This window comes from Cydia splendana, chromosome Z (assembly GCF_910591565.1).
Source record: "Cydia splendana chromosome Z, ilCydSple1.2, whole genome shotgun sequence".
Classification (NCBI taxonomy): Eukaryota; Metazoa; Arthropoda; class Insecta; order Lepidoptera; family Tortricidae; genus Cydia; species Cydia splendana.
Window position 1 is genome coordinate 43,554,420 of NC_085987.1, and position 25,896 is coordinate 43,580,315.

The 25,896-nt window shown below is 37.2% G+C and overlaps 1 protein-coding gene and 3 long non-coding RNA genes across 4 annotated transcripts in view; 2 read left to right on the forward strand and 2 right to left on the reverse strand.

The window, feature by feature from the left end:
* The window catches only part of LOC134804043 (P-selectin), a 136,830-nt gene extending 117,278 nt beyond the window's left edge, over nt 1–19,552 (reverse strand). Inside the window, exon 1 of the mRNA XM_063776921.1 lies at nt 19,377–19,552. Within this exon, the coding sequence (XP_063632991.1) occupies nt 19,377–19,428 (52 nt within the window). The 5' untranslated portion in view covers nt 19,429–19,552. The remainder of the gene's footprint in view (nt 1–19,376) is intronic.
* The window catches only part of LOC134804167 (uncharacterized), a 194,915-nt gene continuing 170,478 nt past the window's right edge, over nt 1,460–25,896 (forward strand). The window contains exon 1 of the long non-coding RNA XR_010146088.1: nt 1,460–1,501. This is a non-coding gene — a long non-coding RNA (uncharacterized LOC134804167). The remainder of the gene's footprint in view (nt 1,502–25,896) is intronic.
* Nucleotides 9,714–10,366, forward strand: LOC134805279 (uncharacterized). The gene is made up of 2 exons (XR_010146261.1): nt 9,714–10,178; nt 10,301–10,366. It is a non-coding gene; the product is annotated as an uncharacterized LOC134805279 (long non-coding RNA).
* LOC134804955 (uncharacterized) lies at nt 10,870–12,967 on the reverse strand. Its single transcript, XR_010146213.1, has 2 exons — nt 12,225–12,967; nt 10,870–11,133 (listed from the first exon to the last, which is right to left on the reverse strand). It is a non-coding gene; the product is annotated as an uncharacterized LOC134804955 (long non-coding RNA).

A 25,896-nucleotide genomic window follows, 5' to 3' on the forward strand; every position in this document is an offset into this window, starting at 1 on the left:
ACGCGCTACAAACCTCAATTAACTAATAATCCTCTGTCCTTATCTGTCTGACTTATGTATTTGTAAGAAAGGGATAAAACATAATTTAACTAAATCAGGCCCGTAAAGTTTTATGAATAAGGGGGTTAATATATAACTAATCAGTATTTTTTATTATACTTAAATATGTTTTTGTGTCCTTAAGGGACCCACAAATTACCAGTTCGCCGGACGATATCAAGCAAAAGCTGACAGCTCCGAACAACTGACAGGCTGATATCGTCCGGCGAACTGGTAATCTGTGGGCCCCTTTAGAGCAACTAATCTATGGAATGTCATTGTCGTTACGCACCCGTCATATTCTAAAGCCTCCATATGTGTAAGCATCAATACAAACACCCAATTAATTAAGTACAACCTCTAACTCATCTCCAACCCACGCGCACCAGTTCAATGTCAGCATCCTTAGTACAACCGCGTAAGAATCATTTTAGAGCCAAATTATAGGGAATCTTGAACTTGGTTTTCAGTTTAGTGCTGGAATTTCTGTGGGTGGTTTTGTCATAATATTTATTATTATAACAATGAGCCGGTAAGTAACGTATGTTGGTAACTCTATCTTGGCTATAATAGTGAGGAGTAAAGAAATGGAACAGAGTAGGTTTTGGCATCAGAGAAATATGTTAGCTTATTATAGTGCTCTATACATATAGTGGGTTGCTTAATAAGTTGTATGGGTGGTATGGTAAAACTAATGATTCATAAGTTTTAAAATTGCTTAAAACTTAATAACTTAATTAAGCTTGAATCTAATCATATGGAGTGAGAACTCTAAGCTATTAATTCTAATAATTATCTGGTGCTTTATTTCAGGCATGGTGTAAAATAATTTATTTTAAATACAGTAGGTATAATACCCTATTATATAGGTACGTCAAACCTCTTGCGCGGACTTATTTACCTGCTACATATTTACGTTAACTCAAACGCAGTGCATCTTGATTGCACAAGGCCGAGGGAGATGCATTGTGGGTTAGTTTGCGTAGTTGCTACCGAATATGTCAGTATTAAACTCGTGGTTAGGGTACTGGTGTGACTAGGTAGCTAGCAGTATCTGAATACAATTTCGAGAACAGATAGCATGTAAATCAAGTAATATGTCAAGGTAATCAAATAGCCGTACCTATTGTTTGCTCGTACATGTCCAGACAGGTGTATGTTAATACTGTAATCCAATCACGATCTCTGGAGGCTTCGAAGACTGTGTATTATTATCATTACATATATGTAAATACACTGTATTTAATACAGATATTGATTGGGTCATACACGTTTTATTGTACAGTTGACGTCAAAGATATGTTTACATTCTTCGCCTTATTACATAGGAGTAAGGTGCAAAAGTGTAAACATATCTTTGACGTCGACTGTACCATCGCCAAACTGTGTTAACTGACAGTTCGTAGACCTTATTACATAAGGCATAAGGTCCACCGATGGGCAGTTAAGAGTGTTGCTGTTTGTATGCCTCGAGTTCGCGTATTTCCTGCAGACTTCGCAAAGTTAAGATTTTTTTTTACGCTGCAGCACTGAAGGCCTACCGCGAACCACGTTCTACGTGCTGCCTCCCTGTCACACTTACGTACGAATTTACACGCGCGACAGAGAGGCAACACGTCGAACGTGGCTCGCGGTAGGCCCTCTGGACCCTTAAGGGGCCAGTGATTACCAGTCCGCCGGACGATATCGGCCTGTTAAGTTAAAAGCAAAATTTGATAACTCCGAACAACTGACAGGCTGATATCGTCCGGCGAACTGGTAATCTGTGGGCCCCTTTACAGGTGGGATAAAGTTAGACCAAGAGAAGTCTGCAGCGATTTTGATAGCCCACACAGTGCAAGTGTTATTTATACGTCATAATTTTATAGAAGTTTGACGTTTAAAATAACATTTGCACTGCGTGGGCAAGGCGTGGACTATTAAAATCGCTGCAGACTTTTCTTGGTCTAAACTCTATCATTTACAGTACCAAATAAGAGTAACGTGATAATATTATGTAAGTACCCAGACAAATATTTGTAATAACTTGTATTGTTTTGTTCACAGAAGTGACCTTTTTCTGTATCTCTGAGCCTCTACCATCAGTTTTGACATTGACATAACGCTCACGTCTACGTAATTTACTTTCTGTACATCTCGCTTGCACTAATATGCGAGTACGAGCGAGATGCATAGAAAGTAAGTTACGTAGACGTGAGCGTATATGTCAATGTAAAAACGGATGGTAGACGTAAGTGTACATTTCATTCATAGCGTGACGTAACGTACGCGTTTGCGTTAAGTCTCAATGGGATTATGAGTTTCCAAAACGTCCCGCTTGGCGCGCTGTTCAAAATCCCATATAAAATAAGACTTAACGCAAAACGCGTGTCCGTTACGCTATCGTATGAAATTTACACTAGGGCATAGACTAGGAACCCTCTAGACGGAGTTTTGAGCAATTATTTCATGCAACCGATGCTGCCAAAAATACGGGGGTGCGGGGGACGAGGTGAGCGAGGTCCCGTGCTGTGATTGGTCCGTTCAATGACACGGACGTCACACAAATACACTTTCTACTCGAAAATAAATAAATATTATAGGACAATTTTACACAGGTCAATCTAGTTCTGAAATGTGTTTGAGTTTGCCCCAAAATCAGTACGATTTGTTGATACTAATGGGAATACTAAAATGGTAACATATTAAATCGAGACCTTTAATCATGGCTTGGAGAAACAATGCTACCAAACAGCTGCCTATCGGCCCAATACGAACAATGCTTATAAGATGTCACAGCGATACGATACCAATCTGTCAGTGTCAAAAGTGACATTGATCTATTTCCTAATAATAGGGAGTATTACTGCAATGTTCTGCCGCCAGAGTGCAGCACTAATTTGTTTAGTAAACTATAGAGTAATACATACTAGGCCTTAAACAGATTTTTGACAAGTTTTCACTATGACATTGATGCACCAAGGCGGTTTGTTTACAGGTGGCCTACCGCGAAACACGAAATTCGAAATTTCTTTATCTGCCTCTATATCGATCGAATAAGCAAGAGCGATAGAGAGGCAGAAACCGAACTTTCGATTGTCGTGTTTCACGGTAGGCCATGTGTGATTGACCTAGACGCATGATGCGTCATTGATGATGTCTATGAGGTTTGTTTACTGTATGTGCTAGTGGTGCCACCTACGCAGAGCTTTGCCTAATATTCCCTATTGTCAAATTTCTCTCGGTCATTGAGTGGAGCGAAGGTTTCCATTTCAGTTTGGATTAAAATGCTTTCGTAAGTCCGGATGCTCTCCTACGTATCATTTCTCAACCAACTCTAGTGAAATTTTGTAATCAGGTTCAAAAATAACCGGCCGTCAGTGCGAGTCGTACTCGCGCATGAAGGGTTCCGTACCATTACGCAAAAAAAATTACAAAAAAATCTCGTTTGCTGTATGGGAGCCCCACTTAATATTTATTTTATTCCGTTTTTAGAATTTGTTGTTATAGCGGCAACAGAAATGCATCATCTCTGAAAATTTCAGCTATCACGGTTCATGGGATACAGCCTGGTGACAAACAGACAGACAGACGGGCAGACAGGCAGACAGAGGAGTCTTAGTAATAGTGCGCGAGAAACACAGCTCACACAGCCACTAACTAATTAATTAATTAAAAGAAAAACAAGTGCTCCTTTCTAAGGCGGATAAAGACGGACTGCAACCCGACTGCAATTTGTATGGGAACTGCACGCCGACTGCACGCCAACTGCAACGTCGGCGTGCAGTTCCTATAAGTACAAAGTACAGGTAGAACGTAAGCGTTTAAGTAATAGTGATAGCGGTACAGCCTGAAATTGGGGAATCAGCTGCAAATGGTGTTAAAGGTATGAAAATCGGCACGATTAATCTTTAGGCCATTTGAATCAATTTGACCCGTAGCACCAAAACAAAAAACAAACGGAGAGGATATTTTTATTTTAATTGAATGTTAGTGACGGAAATATAATAATGTGATATATTTTTTTAGAACCGGCTCAAAATGCCCTTTCATTTAATACCACACACGATAGGTTTCTGAGCATTTTTTTTTCCATATAAGAAAAAGATGACGTCATAACTCCTTTCCGTTTGTTTTTTTTGGTGCTACGGGTCAAATTGATTCAAATGGCCTAAAGATTAATCGTGCCGATTTTCATACCTTTATCACCATTTGCAGCTGATTTTGGTCAACCGTTAGTACTATAAGTACAGGTAGAGCGTTATCAGATTGTCACCGCCAAGTCAGTGTAAACTAAGCGTGGTCGGAGTCTAATACATTCTGTTTTTTAATGTCAACCATTAGGAGGTTATCGTTTAGATGTCATTATAGCGAACCGGTTTGACAAAGAGCGGTCGCAAACATGGTCGAATTTTACGAAACTTGTTGAAGTATCAATCTTATTATCTGTGTTAGAAGATGCACTTTGCAATGAAAGTAAACTTACGACTGGTATTGGAAATTGTTGTACAGTCGCCATTAGATGTATCGGAGCGGCCAAGGTGCTCACAAATATCTGAACACGCCTCTAGTATGTTTTTATTTATCTTAATTTAAACGATTGGTTATTTGGAAAAATTGAGACCTTTGCTTCATTCGTATTGCATGATTGTTTAGTATTATTTTTAAATGTTCTAAGTGGTTAAGTAATTAAGAAGATTAATTATCCATACTAACGAAAAATATTGCGTTATTATTGTACTTATACTGTATACTTATACACATATAACGACTGATATCATATTTCGTAATAACAAGTGAACGTTGAAAAAATACGTAATATAGCGTGTCAGATAAAAATACAAATAATATTAAATTATAACATGTATAACGCTCTGAATATCATGTAGGTACCTACCTATTATAATGGTAGGTATCGAATTCACAGGACAAACATATTTCTTAGTTTTTTGGTATGTATTTATTATTAAGTGTATAATTTTTGACATTGTGTTTTAAATAAATGTAACTGACTCGCTTTGAAGGGAAATACGCAGCAAAAATGTACAAAATCAATTTATTAAATAAAAGATTCCGACGAATTACAAACCTCCTCCTTTTTTACGTCGGATAAAAGTATCTAGTTTTTTACCTTATACCTAATTAGTAAAATAGCTTAGAATACTTATACATAAACATAAATAAACAACACTACCTTTAAAATTTAGATAAGTGCATCGACCTACGATCTACGATCAAAATGGCGTAGGTTTACGAAACAGTTTTGACATTTGCAACATTACAAAATGGCCGGCGAGATTGACCGCCTCGTGTAAACGTTCTATTCCAAAATTGGTATAATGCGCCTTTTATAACGCAATACCCTATATAAATAGCCTTAAGGTTAAAGTGTAGTTTTGACTAAATGGACCTTTCCACGTCTTATTTTTTTATTTGGGAAGGGTTTTTTTAGAGATGCCCCGAATAGTGAATTTGGCCGAATACCGAATAATCGGCCCTCTCTCGGCCGAATACCGAATGTTCGGCATGACATGCGAACATTTTGAGTCACAATTATTATGAAAACTGTTCGCCAACGTTTGCTAAGACATATTTTTATGTTGAACATAATTAATTAATTTAGTTAGAGTCAATCAAATCAGACTCACTCACTCATGATATAAATAAAATATTTTGTAATCATCGAATGCTCAAAAACGTGCCCTCGTATTTAACTACTTTCCAAGAATACATTTTAAATATTAAATATACCTTGTTTTTGGTTATTTTTTTTGTGTAATTTTTCATTTTAGGTAGGTGCATCAGATATTCGGTATTCGGCCGAATAGTAGGCAACATTCGGCCGAATACCGAATATTTCTTTGTCGAATACCGATTATTCGGCAAAGTGGCCGAATAGGCCGAATACCGAATAGTTGCCGAATATTCGTGGCATCTCTATACTTTTTTGTTTCGAGGTTAGAAGGTAAGTAAAGTCAGCATCTAATAGATATTAGTGACAACCAAAGCAGCCAAATAAATCGTAACACACCATTGTTACCATACAAATAAGTCCTTTGACCACCCTTTGACCGTCCCTATCTATTTGATGTGACTGTACTAGGTTTACGATCTACCTTACCTATTAGCTCAGGCGGTTAATAAATAAAGTGGACACTTAGCTTTGGCACAAAATAACGGGCCTAAAACAATTAAATAACTATTTATGAGTAACATTTTTACTTAAGTACTTAATTTATTATAAATTAGTCGCATATCAAGCCACCGCTTTGTTACCTTTTTGTTATGTTGTATGACGACTATGACGGCAACGGAATGGACGGCAAAAATTATCATATATATAAAATTGAAAAACCAGAACGGGATAAAAAACGAGCGAAGAAGAGAGATGGCACCTTACAAATTTCTAAAAAAGTTTTTGACACGTATCTCGAATACAACGCACGTATGATAAGAAAAAACTGTTTAAATCTATTAACTACATATGAGAATAAAACTAGAACATAAAAACTATCGCTTTCGATGCGTATTTAATTTACAATAAGGAAAAGAAATTTTCATAACAATCTTCATTTTACGACTTCGACCATTTCTCGGCAACTCTCGGTTGCTTTCGTTTGGCGGTGCTACAGATTAGACCAAATAATCCGTAAGTTAAAGTAACCTAAATTATGTTTGTCATGTTGGTATACAGGTATTTCTGAGTTTTTTTACACGAAGTAAAATAAAAAGTGCTGCCAGCCTTAACCTTAGTTCATAGCCCATACGAGTGAATTATGCCATTTATGACATATCAATCAAATTAATATTATCGTATGATTATCGTGTTAATAATTTGTACTTTATTGTTTTAAATTTCTTTATGAGTTATTATTATTCAGATTGATTTTTGTGGCTTCGGCAAACATTGTCATTCGTCCTGGGAAAGGGCTGCCGAGATGAGCCAAAAATACAAAGTTATAGAATGGGAGACGAGCGTACTTGGGACAACAAAATGGGAGACGCCCGATGGCGAGAGCTATCGCAAGATCGCAAGAAACATGACGTGATCTGGTATCGGAGGCCAGGTGAGTCCTTTGGATCGTTGCGTCACCTTAGCCGTAGTAATGTTAAGATCCAGAAAGGGAAATGGGGACTACCTACGTTTGTATGAAAAGGCGATTTATGGGTGGTGGTCGTCCATATTCGTGGCTTAAAGCGGAAAATAAGTAATCTAATGAACGTTTTTGCAACTAGGCTTACAACAATAAGTAATAATTTTATGTTAAAACAAGTTTTAAATAAATACCTGCGTACGTTATAAGAAATTTTCGAATTAAGTTATCCAAATAACGGCTACCTACTTGACAAATAAGAAATCCTTATCACAGTTATAAACCCTGGCAGGGTTGAATACAGAATAATGTCGGTATTTAACTAAACATAAGACAAACTCTTTATTTCATTTACGCGAGCGGAGCTGCGGGCCCGTCTAGTACATATATGAAATTTATGTCATAGGTACTTTTTTTCTAGAAAGTCTAGAAAGATGGCAATAGGCATGAATGGTGGATATTTTTCGATAATAAAGGATTTATTTAATACACCGATTTTTTTATTTCAATTTAGAACTATTAACTTACTTATTTATATGCGTACTATACTCAGTATCTCCGATTGTACATATACGTATAACTGTTCCCTTCACAGCGACGTTAGAGGCTTTCTTTCTTACTAGTATCCCATAAGACCGGTACGAAGTGGGCCAGTGTGCCACACGTTTACACACACATTCACACACACACACTCACACAGTCGCAGGCGCAAGTGAAAGCAGGCCGTGTATTCCCATAGGTGCGCGAGCGCTGGTGAATTCTCGTGTGACACCAGTTTAAGGGTGTATCCTTCACTCAACGACCTTGACTTAAAACATTGATGCGCTAAATTGGCAACAAAATGCCCGTAAACAAATTGCAACAAAATATATAAGATGAGTTAACTACTTAATACATACAACGTTTTTTGCTAATGTATGTCGAAAAGTTTAAATTTTTGAAAACTCATTACACGTCTTTGGCACATTATTTACTTAAAATTCTCTATTAAATCAATTGAATCGATTGTTTTTTACTCGTACTCGTACCTACGAATAATTGAAATATTTTTTTCTAATTTTTTGTTCGGATGTATTACAAGCCTAAAAAAACGGTCATGAAATGTTAAACATGGAGCGGCTAAATTATAGCTTTGTGAATGAAAACGACTAAAAAGATGTATGAAGTAGTTTTTGCTAATTAGACAGTGAGATTAAAATTTAGCATGCCTAAAATTACAGGCTATTCTTCGTTTTTATAGCATTAGAAAAAAAGATAACAATCTTGACGTGTCTTTTTATTAAAAATCTCTTAAAAATCTTAAAAAATATGTCACATCAAAACAACAAAAAAAAAAACCTCAAAACTCCAACATTTATTCAGCAAATAGGCCACAAGGGCACTTTTACACGTCAACATTGAATTTACATACAAGCAAAAATAATAACAATACATCAACAATTTTATAAAATACAACTAACTGCAACTACCAATTCAAACTAACGTATTACAATTACTTAAAGGTGTATATGGTCTCTTAATGTCGAATTACATATAGGTACACATAGTTTATCAAATTATAAACGAATTCTAAACGAAATAGGGCACAACACTGTTCATTCAGCATGGGCGGTCGTTTAACCTTCTGGCCGAAAGGTGTCGTGTTTCGGAGGTTCCGGGGCAAACTGCCGAATCCGACACAAGAGCAGCCGATGCAACGGAGCCACGCCGTTTTGTCGAATAAATAGTGTTTAGTTTTAAGTTTATAAAATACATATGTATGTTAGTCTGTAAGGTATTTGTAATATGGGTCACGTTGCCTGAATAAAACTTCTAAATAAAAAATAAAATAAAGTAACCACATTATGCCATGTTAACCATGATATCATTTTGTTCTCATTCGCCCGTGAGTCTCGCTCACACCTAGCATGTACGAGCGAAATGTAAAACGCGAATCTTATACCTATAAACTTGCAATTCTTGTATATTTATATATATATCGGGGATCTCGGAAACTGCTCTAACGATTTCGATAAAATTTGCTGGGGGCTTTCGGGGGCGAAAAATCGATCTAGTTAAGTCTTATCTCTGGGAAAATGCGTATTGTTGAGTTTTTATGTTTTCCGAGCAAAGCTCTGTCTCCCGGACAAAATTAAATGACATAATTAAGATATTATGTTTAATTTTGATGTCAAAATGTACGTTCAAATTGGCCTCCTGTACACAGAGGGCCTACCGCGGCGCGAACCACGTTCAACGTGTTGCCTCCCTGTCACACTTACGTACGACTTTACAAGCGCGACAGAGAGGCAACACGTCGAGCGTGGTTCGCGGTAGGCGCTCTGGGCCCGTAGCCAAATTACATTCGCTCCTTATCGATTCGATCTCTACGTTCGCGAGCGACTGGTCGATAATGTTTATAATAACCTAGCCAAGAGGCAATCTTTTTAGTTTTCGCTCATTCTATGCGCCAAGTCGGTAAAAATTAATTTTTGTCTGTGGTTCTCGTTCAAAACCGTCAAGAAACATTATCTGTCAGCTGTCAAGAGTGTCAAGTGAACAGCGAATCTATTTTTGGAGAAAATAATTGTTTTATCGGTAAGCAAATTAAATATGTTGGTATTTGTTTAACTTAGTTTATCACAATTTCGTGATAAAATAACTCTATATAGTGTAATATTTGAAGAGTGCGTTGTTAATTGCATATAATTTTGACCTAAAGTTTAACAATTTCAGACAGCCGTCGTCCCCGCAGCCCCAACCAAGGCGGCGACGCAGCCAGAGCGGGCAAGAGCGGCTCCGCGGGCTCTTCTTCCACGCTGAGAAGTCCTCGCCAAGTTGGCACGTACAGTCAGAGCTGCCGCTGCAATGACGCCTTCATGGCAGTTACCAGTGCTAAGGACGTGCACTGCTGGCTTACTTGACCAGAAGAGACAATACTTTAAACGTTAGTATTGATTCAAACCGTGAAGTGAAATTGTGGACAGGTTTGCCCGAATCAGTGTAACCTCAGTGAATTCATTTACTTCATAGACTTCAAACATTTTCGAAATTAACAAAAGTCAAGCGGACATTGAATACATAGATGTTATGCATTAGATTTATCTATTAAGATCGCCGAGGACAGGAACACTTGGAAAAGCATGGTACATCGCGCAGGAAACTCTTCAAACTAGACACGACCTTCAGCAATGAAGACGCCGACTAAGAAGATGCATTAGATAAGATAAAAGCTGCCTGTGAAACCAAAACTAATAAATCATATTGTTACTTAATATTATTTTTTTATTACCTACCTGTCTTTGATTTTTGTTTACTCAGTAATAGAAATACCTAAGTGAGTGAGGCGTTAAAAATGAATTAAACACATCTTTATTATTTATAGTCAATGGAAATTTGGGAAGGTAATCTCACCCGCTAAGCTACTGGCTGTTCATATTTAACCTTTTGTATGCTCCTGTCAAAAATTTGTAATTTATATATCAATCATAATTGAATAAAATAAAATAAATAAGTATTGGGGACATCTTACACAGATCAACCTAGCCCCAAACTAACCAATCACAAATAAATGCCCTTACTGGGATTCGAACCCAGGACCATCGGCTTAGCAGGCAGGGTCACTACTCACTAGGCCAGACCGGTCGTTTTACAAAGACAACTTTTAAAAATTAATGCATTTTTTAAAGTTGAATATAGGTAAGTACATGGGAGCAGATCTGCTCCTAAGCATACCAAAAGTTAAGGTGGTAACCACCATAAATAAATGACACAATGATTGGGTTAAAAAGTTAATTTATTTTATTGAAAATCTATTAATGAAAGATGCAGCAGGTATTTTTTGCCAGCAGCATGAAATCAGTAGCCAAGCATTCTTTTCTTGTTTGTACATATATTATGTACAGTGTATTAAAATAGTAAAACAACACTCAATATATTTTTGTGGTTGTACATGTGACATAGTTTCTTCCCTTGACCCTGACTTTGGAGCACCATAAAGTATTGGTTCATATGCCAAGGCTGCAATGAATATCCAAGTCACCTGAAACAAAATGAATGCTTAGTTTTTCAACAAACTCTGTAACATTTGGTTATAATACTTATTCTCTACCAGTCATATGACAAAAAAAAAACTAAATGTTTTGTGTAAGTACATGTTATGATTATTTTTATATAGTGTGTAGGTACAGTCAGCTGCAGAGAAAAGGTACCACCACTACATAGAAGTTTGTATGCAGGGGTGGGACCTTTTCTCTGCAGCTGACTGTATCTGCGCCTGCCAAAAGAAGTCATATACAATGTTTCATAATATGAAAAAGTTTCATTAATATGGTTGATAATGTATATGTATGACAACAGCCCCTCTGGCCTAGTTGGTAGTGACTAGTGACCCTGCCGGTTAAGCTGATAATCCTGAGTTTGAATCCTCGGTAAGGAAATTTGTTTGTGTAATGAGCACAGATATTTTGTACCTGAGTCATGGGTGTTGTCTATGTATTTAAGTATAGTTTGTCAAAGGACTGTCTCATTTCAAACAAAGACAGAGAGAATCATACTAGCTTTGTCATATACCAGTACTAGCACCCAAAAGATAAGTATGAGTATAGTTTTCCTGGTTCTTACTGACTGACAAATTGGTTTGACCATCTATATATAGTTATCTAAGTACCCTAAGTACCCACAACACAAGTCTTCTTGAGCTTACTGTAGAGTCCGACTAGAAATTGTAGAAATTAAAAAGTAGCAACACTGTAGTCTCATCCCTTTCAAATCAATTTAAGAAAATGGGATGACACTACAATATTGCTAGTTGTTAGTGACCTTGCCTATGAAGGTGATGGTTTTGCTTCCCGGGAAGGGCATTTATTTGTGTGAAGAACTTTTGTTCCCGAGTCTTTATCTATATTTGTAAAGCCTTTACCTATATACCTTTGCCTTTACACATTCAATTCACTTTCCTATTGAAAAACAAGTGCTTGCCATTGCGCATATGGGTACCAAATTTAATCTACACCGTTCATCGGTTTATATTTGATGACGTAACAGGAACACATTAGTTATTTTAGCATTAATAACATATTTTATATACTTATTAGTAGGTATAGTAGGGATAAGTTATTGACTCACTCTTACCTTTGTAGGGACATTGTTTCGTGTTGCATTTGTGGGTGCATAATCCATTTTTCCATGACACTGTCACTATAGATAGGTAGATATTCAGCGCCTCGGTCACATTGGATCCTTTGGGTGAAATGCTGCGTACGGCCCACAATCCTTTGATCGTAGCATACATGATAAGATCACCAGCTAAGGGCAGTCCTTTCCTAAGCAGTTTCAATAGAGGCGATTTTTCAGACGGCGCCTGCGTCTAAGCGACACTTCCGCGTTGTTCGCCGCCCACAATAATGTTGAAGTATGCTTTTTATTACAAATTCTAATTTACAAACACTATTATTCGGTATTTTCTTGTGCTTCGGTAAGTTATCTGCAAGGGGATAGCTCGCGCTACGTATCGACACCTAGGAGGCGATAACGCTTGTCAAAAGTGTCACTTGGCTAGACAATGTATGACAGATGTCGAATCCCGGTAACGAAAGTTTTGCGTTTCGTTACAACATTGCAACTTGGCTAACATTTTTGTATTCGTTAATATTTTTCGACAGACTCATCTACGGTACCTGTCATTCCCATACATTTTTTATCGATTCGTTAGCGATATCTTTTTTCGAAATGCGTTTTGGCTAGGCCCCCTGGTTCCCCGTGTCCGCGCCTCGCCCGCGCGTTCGCAACGCCGCGCCGCCGGCGCACGCAATGTCGCGATTCAGCGGAGATCGTTCGATATTTTCAATCGAAAGTGAAACATTGCTATTGTTATGAAACTTGGGATAATCAGTACGGCTACCACCAGTTTTGACATTGACAGATTAACTCGCGTCTACGTAAATTACTTTCTATACATCTCGCTTGCACTAATATGCGAGTACGAGCGAGATGCATAGAAAGTAAGTTACTTAAACGTGAGTGAATATGTCAATGTTAAAACTGGTGGTAGTGCTTCTGATAATGCCATGTTAATTATTGTTAGTCCAATTAAGTTTTATTGTTAGCTTTCCTACAAGGCTTTCTTTTACTTTTTCATGGGATCTAGAGTCCGTTTAAGTCATATTAGACTAGGAATCCTCTAGACGGAGTTTAGAACAATTATTTCATGAAACCGATGCTGCCAAAAATACGGGGGTGCGGGGGACGAGGTGAGCGAGTTCCCGTGCCGTGATTGGTCCGTTCAAAGACATGGACCTCACACAAAGACACTTTCGACTCGAAAATGTCTCGAAAACTCGTATTTGTGGCAGAGGGGGTAGAGCTACTATGCTCAGTCTGGAGGATGTCTTGTCTGTGGTTTAAGCTAACTGCTCCGAGTTTCACGTGTTAAAGTGTGCAAAAACGTCAGATTTTCACGGGTCGAAATGTATTTCATTAGGTATTTAATACTAATATAACGTCGGAGGTAAATCTTAAAACTTAAATACGCGATTAAGTCCCGTTGTGCAGTTTGATAATATTTAATACTAGTTGTGCCCGCCAGTATGTTTTTACACTTGTCTGTAAAATACTTTAGTCACACTAACCTGGCTACGTTATAAAATCAAACTAAAGCTCTCATTTGAAAAGACCATTCTGTAGTCTGGACCTCTGGGGGCCTACCGCGAAAACCGAAATTCGCAAATTGCGGGGAAGTTTTTGTTTTACTCTCATTAAGACGTAATTAGAGCGACGGAGAAAAATGCCCGCAATTGACGAACTTGGATATTCGCGGTTATAGCCGTGTGCGGAAAGAGAAGAGTCGTGGAATTAACGTGGGGCCCAATACATATCACGACTCTTCTCTTTCCGAACACTCTAATGAACATAACATTTGTCATAAATTTTGGGCGAGTGGACGTTGTATATACACACTTGTAGTAGCTTTACTTGATTTGTATGTACCTATAACAATTTGTAGGAACGAAAACTACCTCCAGTACATACCCGACATAGATATACTTGTATGTTATACATATATGTATCATCCCCTTTATCCCATCCTAGCCTAGGGTTTGGGGTCGGCTCTCCGTATCATTTTGCGCCATTCTTCTCTATTTTGCGTCATGTCAGGGCTTGCGACTATCGTCCTCAAATCTTTCCACACCGTGCTTATCCATGTCGTAGGGGGGCGGCCTCTGCCCCTTCTACTTTCGGGAATATATGTCATTTAAGGCTCTCTTAGTCATGTGGTGGTCGTCTCTTCGCATCACGTGGCCTAACCAGCGCAGTCGGCTCTCGAAATTTTTTTACATATATTTTATACATATACGTATATGTTACGTAAAGGGGCCCACTGATTAACAGTCCGCCGGACGGTATCGGCCTGTCAGTTGTTCGGAACTGTCAAAATTTTGTTCTAACTGACAGGCTGATACCGTCCGGCGGACTGTTAATCAGTGGGCCCCTTAAATGTTCAATACCAAAGTTTACCATGTCGTTTTAAAATGAGAGTGTACCTAATTTCGTTTGTATGGAAGCGGCTTATTGGCGGCGGGTTCGTGTAACTCTTAAGGCACACTCGACAATAAAATGCGATTTGTAAACATGTTTCAAAATCTTATTGCTTTTTAGGGTTCTGTACCCGAAGGGTAAAAACGGGAGTAGGACCCTATTACTAAGACTCCGTTGTCTGTCTGTCTGTCTATCTATCTGTCTGTCTGTCTGCCTGTCTATCCGTCACTAGGCTGTATTATTATTATTCTCATGAACCATGATAGCTATGAAGTTCTCACAGATGATAGATAATATGTTTGTTGTCGCTATAACAACAAATACTCAAAACAGAATAAAATTAATATTTAAGTGGGGCTCCCATACAAAAATCGTAATTTTTTTGCCGTTTTTTGTGTAATGGTACGGAACCCTTCGTGCGCGAGTCCGACTCGCATGTGGCCGCTTTTATTAAGATCTTTGTTAGCCCCTCAAAACGTTGAAACCGTTCTGATTGTGGGCGGTAAGGGAATTTAAAGTGTGGTCATATAAGGGTCGAGTAACAGCAATGCCCTTAACTGACCATTGTAGGCCTTATGACGTTGCAATAGAGTTCACAAATGCTCATTTAACCGTGTTGACAATAGGCCTGATGACAAATTTTGAAATCCCTTTTATTATTGTCGGTACACTTGTATTGGTTCCGAAAAACACAATATTTCAGCTATACTCATAAGATTTAACATAGATAATTGCATTTTATTATAGCTAGTTTAAACTTCGGGCGAAAACGCCTCGCATGCCATTTGTGACGTCATCATTTAGTTGGTGGTAGGGTGGTAGACATTGTTTACATACTTACAGTTACGAATTTCCCATTGAATCCGAATGATATTGTTAATTCAGCACCATATATTACGATTAGGGATGATAAATACATTACAACAATTTATCACAATAACTCATTTTACACAAAAACTCTCACACGGTTGCAGTTTAAGATGAATTATTTAGATACATGTAAATTTTGAGTGAAAATCACCGAGCGCCGGTTTTACTTTTTAATTTTTCATTTTTTCTAATTACGACAGCCAATATGGCAATGATAGTTCCATTCAGCCAAATAATTAAAAAAGTTTGTTGTTGAAATATCGTATTATTTAGCATTTTATTTAAATAATAACAAATAGATATCTATTTTATATCGTGTAATAATATTTATTGGACGTAATAAATGTTTAGTGGCGAAATAATATTTTTTTTGCACCTTTCGAACTCTTTGGTGAGGACGTATAGATTTCGGTCAATGAGGTTGTCTATGTTGCTCTAAGAAATATGTTATGGATTGATGACGTCACTGTTTGGAACGCTTCTGATTGGCGTTTCAGTAATAATGGCCGATTGGAGAATTTTGCACTTTTATTTTATTGAATATCTTAATAATCCTTCAGTTTATACTGAGATTGGGCCATTTTTTAGAATCATATTAACATATATGTTTCTTTGAAACCATTATTTCCATGATTCTTTGTTACTTGCAACAGACCTATTGTACGTTGTCATGCTTTGATCTTATACATAGATATCACAAAACGAGTATACATAGTTGGGTTACCTACCTACCTATATTTATTTTCTTAAGGGGCCCACTGATTAACCGTCCCGCGGACGGTATCGGCCTGTCAGTTGTTCGGCACTGTCAAAATTTTGTTCTAACTGACAGACCGATACCGTCCGGCGGACTGTTAATCAGTGGGCCCCTTTAGGTAGTTTACCTATAATTACATATGTACCTAAAATCGCACTGTTTACCCCACTGAAAAAGCTAAGGATTATAATTTAAAAAATCATCAAGTTATATTTTTATTAGCTACCTAATAAGTAGTGCCTAATTAGTGCAATACCTAGCCTAAATCACAATCAGGTTTTAACAAATTTCCAAACTAACCAAACTAGGTACTTAGATAATAGATCAGACTTAACGACCCCAATTACGCGTGACAAACTAAACAAGAAACGATAATAATAGTATCTAAAGCAGTGGTTCCCAAAGCTGACTCTATATGTGACGTTACCTATGAAAAGGGACCTTACTGTCGATGGCGCTTACGCCATTATTAACAATGCTCCGATATAAATACAATGCTGCGCGACGCTGTGCGGTAGATGATAAATTAATAATGATATTATATTCATGAAAAATGGTACCTAATTATTGTTAAATCAATAATTTGTAGGTGCCTACTTTTTTATTTAATAAAATGTCGAGAACACGCTTTCATGGCAAATTGCATTAGCATAAAAATAATACATAATTTAAAACCAATGCTATCACTTTTACCTACCGAGTGAAAATACGAATGCATATTTTTTTTATTTCAAGTCAGACAAATAAGGCTTGAAACAATACATCCTATAACTAACAGAGAATTACGTAAAAGAAAGCAATTAAAATGGTGTTTTTGCCAGTAGGCAATTTTTTTTATTAGCCTGCTTTGGTGTCCCACTGCTGGGCTAAGGCCTCCCCTCGTTTTCTCCACTCGACCCTGTCATCGGCATTTTCCCACCATTTGCGGTAGAATGCGTCCAAGTCGTCCCGCCATCTCCTTTTCGGTCTGCCTAAACCCCGGCCTGCACCGTCTATTATGTAGGCACTAGGCAGTAGGCAATATGTACCTATATTTAATTTATATCATTTAATTCCATATCCGTATAAGAAATGACCTGTTATAAAAATCATTTTTACTAGACACGACACAACTACAAGTTTCATAACTTTGGTTTGTCAGCTCAATCTAACCGGTAAACTGAATCAAATAGTCTGCCGTGAAATTTGCATGGGATACCTACTTAATTGAATATAAAACGGTAGTGGCTTATATCAATTCTTATATTATATGTATTTTAAATTTTCAAAAAACGTAACGGAAGAGGTGGAACCGGTGTATTGTTTATATGAGCTTAAGAAATAGGTAGGTATTTCTCAGGACTTAAAATACAAACTTAATCAAAACATAAAATTCGCAATTGCAATCTATAAACTTTCGCATTCAATTTAAACAATATTATTCATGTTAACACTTTTTCTGTCCATATGTAGGTATATAAACTACGTAACAATATGAGTCACATATCAGTATGACTGACTTACCTAGCTTGTAAGAATACATGTTTTCTCATAGGTAGGTTACTTAGACTCCAAATAACTCTGGTATGGCGCTGTATATCCACCCAACTATAGTCCCAAAATCTGCCAATTAAAATAGCTTTGAATATCTTCGTTTAGCTGTAATTATTATGTCGTGACTAAATATTTTAATAAATGAGAGAAAAGATCCAGTTAAAACCAAAAAGTGAACTATAGTACAGTCACCTGCCATAATATGTTACACATTACACAGCAAAGGCCGCAATAATATCTGACACGATCTTATTTGTACTTTGTAGAGCCATAAGAATGTGTCACATATTTTTGCGGCCTTCGAAGAGTATATTATTGCAGGTACCTGTACTGGAATATAGGGTGGTTTTACGTTATCTATTCTGGTATAATAGACAGGATAAATATTAAAATACATACAAATATCTTATTGCTATTATATGTAGCTTTTTGATCCCGGGCTAAAAGCTTTGTTCTGCACCCCAGACATGTACTAGGTCGATATTCCGACCCGGTGTCGTGTAGGTACAGTCACCTGCAATAATATGTTACACAACGAAGGCCGCTAAAATATCTGACACGAACTTATTTGTATAGAGCCATAAGAGCGTGTCACATATTTTTGCAGCCTTCAAAGAGTAACATATTATTGCTGGTGACTGTACTACGGTAGTTACACACTACGCATATTAACAGTCCGCCGCAAAATTTTGACAGTTCCAAACAACTGACAGGCCGATACCGTCCGGCGGACTGTTAATCAGTGGGCCCCTTAATAGGTTGATCTCTACGAGTAGAGTAGGTACATGTAACTTTGATAGAACATGTATAGACATAATTTACATATTTAAGCACAAATGTTGCTCTTATGAGAAAATAAATACAAATTGATAGGAAAATTATATTTTAATTTGCGTAAAGATTTTTTGACTGGTAGAGAATGCTTTATGCCTTACGGCATTATGTTCGCCTTTTATACGAGGTGTCTTTGTGCAATAAAGCTTAAATAAATAGGTAAATAAACATAATCAAACTCAGGAGTGCTGCTTTTGATATTTAATGTAGTACCGGTACCGATTATAAAATAATGTAGTACCGGTACCGATTATAAAATAATGTAGTACCGGTACCGATTATAAAATAAATGTGTACAACGTATATTTTTAGTAATACCTATGTGTAATTGTTTGGCAATTAAACTTCAAGCGTGCCTACTGAGTTGCCAGTATGTTATAAGTTTCCAAGCGCCCGGTTTACACGACATATCGCACGCATTAAGGCGTGGTATTCCCAGGTCGTTTAGTGGTACATATTTTCGATTCGAGGTGGAAGGAATTTATTTAGAAACAACAATATAGTAAATGGTTACACAACAGCATACTTCGCCCGATGGAAAATTAAATATTAAAATGTTACGAACCACATTCCGCCTTAAGTTTAGTTTACATGCGAGTTACTTCCAGTTCAAAGTGAAACTATGTAAATACTAAACTTAATAGCAAAAAACAAAGTGCAGAAATGATTTCCAACTTTCATAACGCGACAATGTCTCAACTTTTGACCGCGTACTTCCCAGACAAAAGTTGTGAAGTGAAATATTATGGACCCACCTTGTGCTAGAATCGGTGCAAGCACGCACCAAACAACGCAAAGCACCAGCATGTTGCAAACTATACACACAGCATTTCACACACACACAAAAACGTTAATTTAAAAAAAGAATCGTGTTATTCCGCGCGCGTGCGCGTTGTGCCAGCGCCGGGGTCGAGCACGGTCTGCGCCCCGCTGCTGCCTTTCACCGACGTTTGTGGGGAGGATTGGCAAGGCTGCAGCGAGTGACATTCAAAGCGATACGGAAATAAGTGATATAGGATATAGCGTTATGACAAGGCATAAGCGGAGCAACGGTGGCGATAAAATTGATGTGATGTAATGCGTTAAAAAGTAAGAAAAATGACTAAATTACTTAAGTATATTTAACTTACCATGTTTGTATATATATAATCTATAGGTATATATAAATGCACGTGCCCTGACTGACTGACTGAATGATTCATCAACGAGCTCAAACTACAAAAGACAGAAAGTTGAAATTTGCACACCAGGTTGCGTTTTTAAAGTGTAGGGCAAGCCTTGGCTTATCGGTGATACTTGGTAATTCGGTGATACTCCGTTATAATCTTACACAGTTCTCACCATGAGGAAATGCGAGCTATAAAATCGTTGGCAGCTGTTAGTTTTGATGCTTGCAATCGGGTTGGCAGCGATTTAATTGCTTACATTTCAGCATTGTAAGCTCAGCGTAATTTAACAATGCATTATCACCGAATTACCAAGTATCACCGATAAGCCAAGGTTTGCCCTACAAGAGATAAGAAGCGATTTTGGGAAATTCAACCCCTAACGGGTTTTAAAAGGGGTCAAATTATGTATTTAAATATGGCTATTGGCTTAAATAGGTAATTTAACCCCTTTTGGCTATTGCCATTTTGTTAGTATCCGATAATAAAAAAATATTACGATTCCCGAGCTGAATACCTACACATTTTTTTAAATGTATGAATGTTACTAAATTCGATGACATGGTTCCTAAGAAGAGATCGTCGTAGGTATGTCTTATAGTTTCAGATTTTCCCATACTGACCGATTTAAATGGGCCACCCTGTATAGACAATAGAAAGAACTTTAAGACAATGGAAAGCAGTAGACATAAGTATATAAAATCTGGGAGACCGAGCTTTGCTCGGAAACCATATAATAACTCAAAAATGCGCGTTTTCCCAGAGACAAGACCTAGCTAGATCGATTTATCTTATCGCCGCAGAAAACCCCCATATAGCCAATTTCATTGAAATCGTTAGAGCTGTTTCGAGAGATCGCCGAAATATATGTATAGGTAAATAAACAAGAATTGCTCGTTTAAATTGTCAAATACCCTAATCACGTAACCTTATAAGTTACTGACTGGTTGTAAATATGATAATTATTTATCCGAGTTATCAACATCTCAGCTTACTGAAAAAACTTAGGAAACTGTTAAAACACCAAAGTACCATTAAACTGAACCATTTATTACTATGTCACTATTTTATTTATACCATGATATAATAATTCTAAATTAAGTCTAATTTTAGGAGACATTTATATATCTAGACGCTTAAATGTTTTTTACGAACCGATTTGAATGTCTCTTCCCCGGGTTAGTGCTTCCCTTCCCCCGGTCAGTTGTTACGTATGGAAGGTGTCCAGGTCACAAGTTACATCCATCTGAGCCTGCCCTGCCGACGCCCCACGGCACCCAGGGCACCCATTTGGTCGATATACTAACCTTACTATCTACGAGATAGATGCATCTAAGTATCGTAGATGCATGTGGTAGACGTAGCAATGCACGCACGAGAACTTTCCAAAGTTGCGAAACTTTCCACATGAGAATTTCTCGGTAACTTCTGAGAATGTTCTCGAGAACGAGAATTTATTTATTTATCGTAGTTTATACCATGAATATTCACGATAGTTTAGGTGTAGTCCTTACCCCCAGAAAATTCCGACTTTTGGTCGTCCGCTTTCGGTCAGAAAAATGTATGACGGCCCGGCCAAACGGTCAGACTTAGGTGGGGGGTGCTCGACCAAATGTCATAGAGGGACAGTTTTTGACGCCGCCATTTTTTTTCAATATGGCCGACTTTTTTTTTTAACTTTTTTAATTTTGTCCTAGCGCGCTGAAATTTTGGTCACGGAATCTCGGAGTCCCCTAGATACCTATGAAAAATTTTTTTTTGGAAAAATGCTGCAATTGCGGGAAAACTGGTGACAATCTATCAATTAATCAATCAAAATATACTTTATTCATGTAGGCCTAGCAACAAGCTCTTATGAATCGTAATTAAATTAATCTAATTATCAGAGCAATTTGTTGATGTTAATATTATTCCATAATAAAATTGTATTATTATACATATCAAATTTAACACTAAGAATTTCACAAAAGGATCGTCAAACATTAAAAAGATTGTATAAAAAATACTAGTCTAGAATTTCTAGAATATAATCTAAATGTCAAAAAAAAGCATAGTAACAAAAGAAGTAGATAGTATAACATCGGAATATCCATTTCCTCATCAATAATCAAATATACCTAATCAATAAATAATCATTTCGAATAACAATTAATCCCACGTTGTAATATCATTGTATGTATGTGTCTTGTGTGGTATAATAAGCTTTAGAACTTTACTTTTATTTTGTATGGCAACTTTTAAACGGTGCGTGATAGGTGGGGGGTGCACGACCAAATGTCATAGAGGGCCCCAAGACAAAACAAACTGCATTAAAAAAAATCAAAATGGCCGACTTTTAATTTTTATTTTTTCAAGTTGGTCCGAGCGCGCTGAGATTTGGCATGGCGAGAGATAGAGGCCTCTAGATTCTAATGAAAAACAAAATTTTTTTTGGAAAAAATTGTCGAAATTCGAAATGTTCTCTGAAATACAGTGAGAATTTAAGCAATTTATTGGTAAACTTATCACATCAACAAAATAGCTAACTGTAATAGACAATAATATATGCATAATAACATTTAGTTTTAAGTTATGCCTATCTAAACTTTATTTCAAGTATATTCTCTTATTTAAACAATAATTTCCATGTTGCAGGAATGTTCTCAGAACATTCTCGAGAACGTTTCCGCTTTTTGGGAATGTTCTGCAATTTGTACATTGCTAGGTAGACGTGATCTTTGCAGTTATTTAATATTCAAATACTATACTTAATGTTAAATTAGCAAGTAACCATACAGTATGGATCTATTTAAAGTATTATGAAACCATAATAATGTGGGCTGATAATTTTGTCAACAAAATGTTTTAATACATATTTATGTTAAAATTGTCCTACGACTATGATCTCTTTATAGAAGTGTAAGGTGCATTTTAAAGACTTCTACATATTTAACTCTTTTAGTCGATATAATTGGCTCCCCGATTTATAAGTTCATCCAAGTAATTTACAGCTTCATTTATTTTTCTACAAAGTATTTTCACAAGGGATTTTTGCGTTGTCGGTGAATATCGTTGTCGTCTATAATCATCATGTTGTCTTCTCGAGTCAGTAATCTTGTTAGTGTCATATTTAATAAGTAATGGTTCTTCTGTATCTAACACAGGAATTGTTTCAAGGGTTTCTTCTTGATCTGAATCTATTCCAGTCGCATCTGTAGTAGAGTTACATTCATGCGTTTTAGATTGAACATATTTTAGAGCGTTCGCAATTTGATATTTGACTGCCGTTTACTGACTGTGTATTGCCAAGTGGATTAGGGACTTGTTGAAGAGCAGGCAATATTCTACGCCTTGGATCGATTTTAGGAAAAGGAAGAGCATGTAACATTAACCGTTTTTCGTTTGTGTTTGGAACATTGTCTGGCTTATATTTTCTGCCAGAATTGTGTTTTGTTGATGGTGATTTTTTCGGATTTGCATTTATTTTGGCTTGAGGTGCTCGTGTTATTTTGTTCTTTTTCAAAAGTGGCCCTGGTGCCAATTGAATATTTTTTACAGCCGTTAAATCGCCTGTGGGTGTTTCTGCCTTGGGTTTGCAGCCTGGTGAATCCTTTTTACACGAAGATGGCTCTCGTGCTCGTCGGCTCTTTTTCCATTTGGGCAAATGGTGCAATGGAGGCGCTCGTGTCGGTGTAAGTATTTTCCAGCTAGATCCGTCTCTTATCAAAATCGGTAGTGCCTTATTGGTGAGTTAAGGGTTTACTCTCTATTTTTCCCAGTTCAAGAGATAAAATCAAAGCCATTACTACTAATATTATATTCATTTTATTATTGATCATTTTTTGATCCGCCGAGCTAGCAAGCTGCGAATGTTGTCGGGCAGTCACTGTGTCACAGAATCGTAGTATAACTGTTTTGACAACACTTTTATGGGGGAACGCTCACGGTTGCCATTCATACAGAGTGATTCGTGTAATGATACCTATGCCTTTTTTTTTTAGCATTAGAAAATACTATGTAGAGTCTGTTCGGAAAGAGAAGAGTCGTGGAATGTATTGGGCTCCGAACATTCACGACTCTTCTCTTTCCGCACAGACTCTACACGATCTTGACGTGTCTAATTTTTGAAAAAAGATTTATAAAAATAGTACCTAAGAGTTAGACCAAGAAAAGTCTGCAGCGATTTGGATAGCTCACGCAGTGCAGGTATTATTTTAAACGTCAAGCTTCTATGAAATTATGACGTATACATAACACTTGCACTGCGTGGGCTATTAAAATCGCTGCAGACTTTTCTTGGTCTAATTCTGTTACTTATGTTATGAAACCACGGAAGAAAGAATGAGCGCGACGGTGTATGAAACCAACCGAATGTATATGAACATATATGCTAACAACACAGCAAATATGTAATTGTTACATATTTGCTGTGACTTATTTTTAAAAGTGTTTTTCAATAGATAGGTAGGATCGCGTAGTATTTTTCTAATGCTAAAAACGAGGTATAGGCATTGTCATAAAGGTGGGATCAGACGGTTCACTCGGATGAATGTTCACTCGAGTGAATGTTTCATTTTCCTTTGATTTCACGTTCACACGGCTACTGGAAAGATTATTCATTTTTTTCTTTTCTTTCACTATGGCGTCGAATGAAGTGGTGCGTTTAATAAAATTTTAACAAACAAGATGCAAAGAAAACGTCGTCGGTAGTGGCTGCGACTATGGATCGCAAGATGAAATTTATTTGGAGCCTCATCGAATACATTGCTGAGAGAACTAGCCGATGAAGATCCGAAATCGTATTGCAATCATTTGCGGATGGCTTAAAGTAATTTTGTACAACTTCTAAGTTCTATTATTAGTAATAGGTCCGTTAATAGCGAAAGAAAACACTTTAATGAGAGACAGTATACCTAGCCGAATAAAACTCCAAATTGTACTGTGATACCTTGCTACTGGCGATTGTTTTGGTACTCTTGAGATATTTATACAGAGTAGGTAGGTACCTAGAAATACCATTTATCCTACTTTGTTCGTTCGACTTGAACACCATTTTATTGCTTTTATGTTATCTTTGTCTAGCTACATAGTAAGTAGTATACCCCCAGGATTCGAGAAAAATATGCAAAATCCGAATGAACGTTCATTTCTGTGTTCACACTGTTCATTTTTAGTTCATTCGGAGTGCGAGTGAAAGATGCCGAATGAAAATATCCAACATTGTTGGATTCTTTCACTAATAAATTCATTTTTCATTTTTGGTTCATTTTGTGTTCAGACGTGTCACTTTGAGTGAAAGATGAATAATGAAACTAGAAAATGAACAAAAAATTAACCGTCTGATCCCACCTTATGTGTGTAGCTTTCAAATAGAGCTCGACGGCTAATCCTATTGTCTATTATTAAGTAAAACCGTTCGGGCCACGTGCCACAACCACCTGCATAAAAAATACGTACTTCGGTTACTGAGTGCCGGCGAGTCGAACGCTACAAAACCAGTCTAAAATGTGTCATCGAGATGCGTAACAAAGGCGCGTTATCGGAGAGCGCACCTACACTGGTTTTTTGAGCGTTGGACTAGCCCGCGCTCAGGTGCCAAATAGAATAATTAAGACCCTTTTTTGCAGGTAAGTAGCACGTGCGGTTTTACTTAACAATAGACAATAGGATTAGCCGTCGAGCTCTATTTGAAAGCTACACACTATACAAACAGCAACACTTCTAACTGTACATCGGTGGACCTTATTACAAAAGGCACAAGGTCCACCGATGTACAGTTAACAGTGTGGGCGATGGTACTTTTAATTGTCAATAAAAAAATCCTGCATTTGTCTAAGTCGTGAATGAAGTTTCAAGTGCCTATACTTATTTTTATTTATATCAAAATGTCATCAGAAAAGCTGGGACGCTTATAGAGGGCCGTATTCTCAGGCTTTAGGTTAGGTTTCGTTCATGTCGTCTCGGATATGGGTGAATATGGTAGATTCGGACCAAGAAAAATCTGCAGCGGATTTGATAGCCCACGCAGTGCAAGTGTCATTTATACGTCATAATTTCATAGAAGTTTGACGTTTAAAATAACACATGCACTGCGTGGGCTACCAAATCCGCTGCAGACTTTTCATGGACT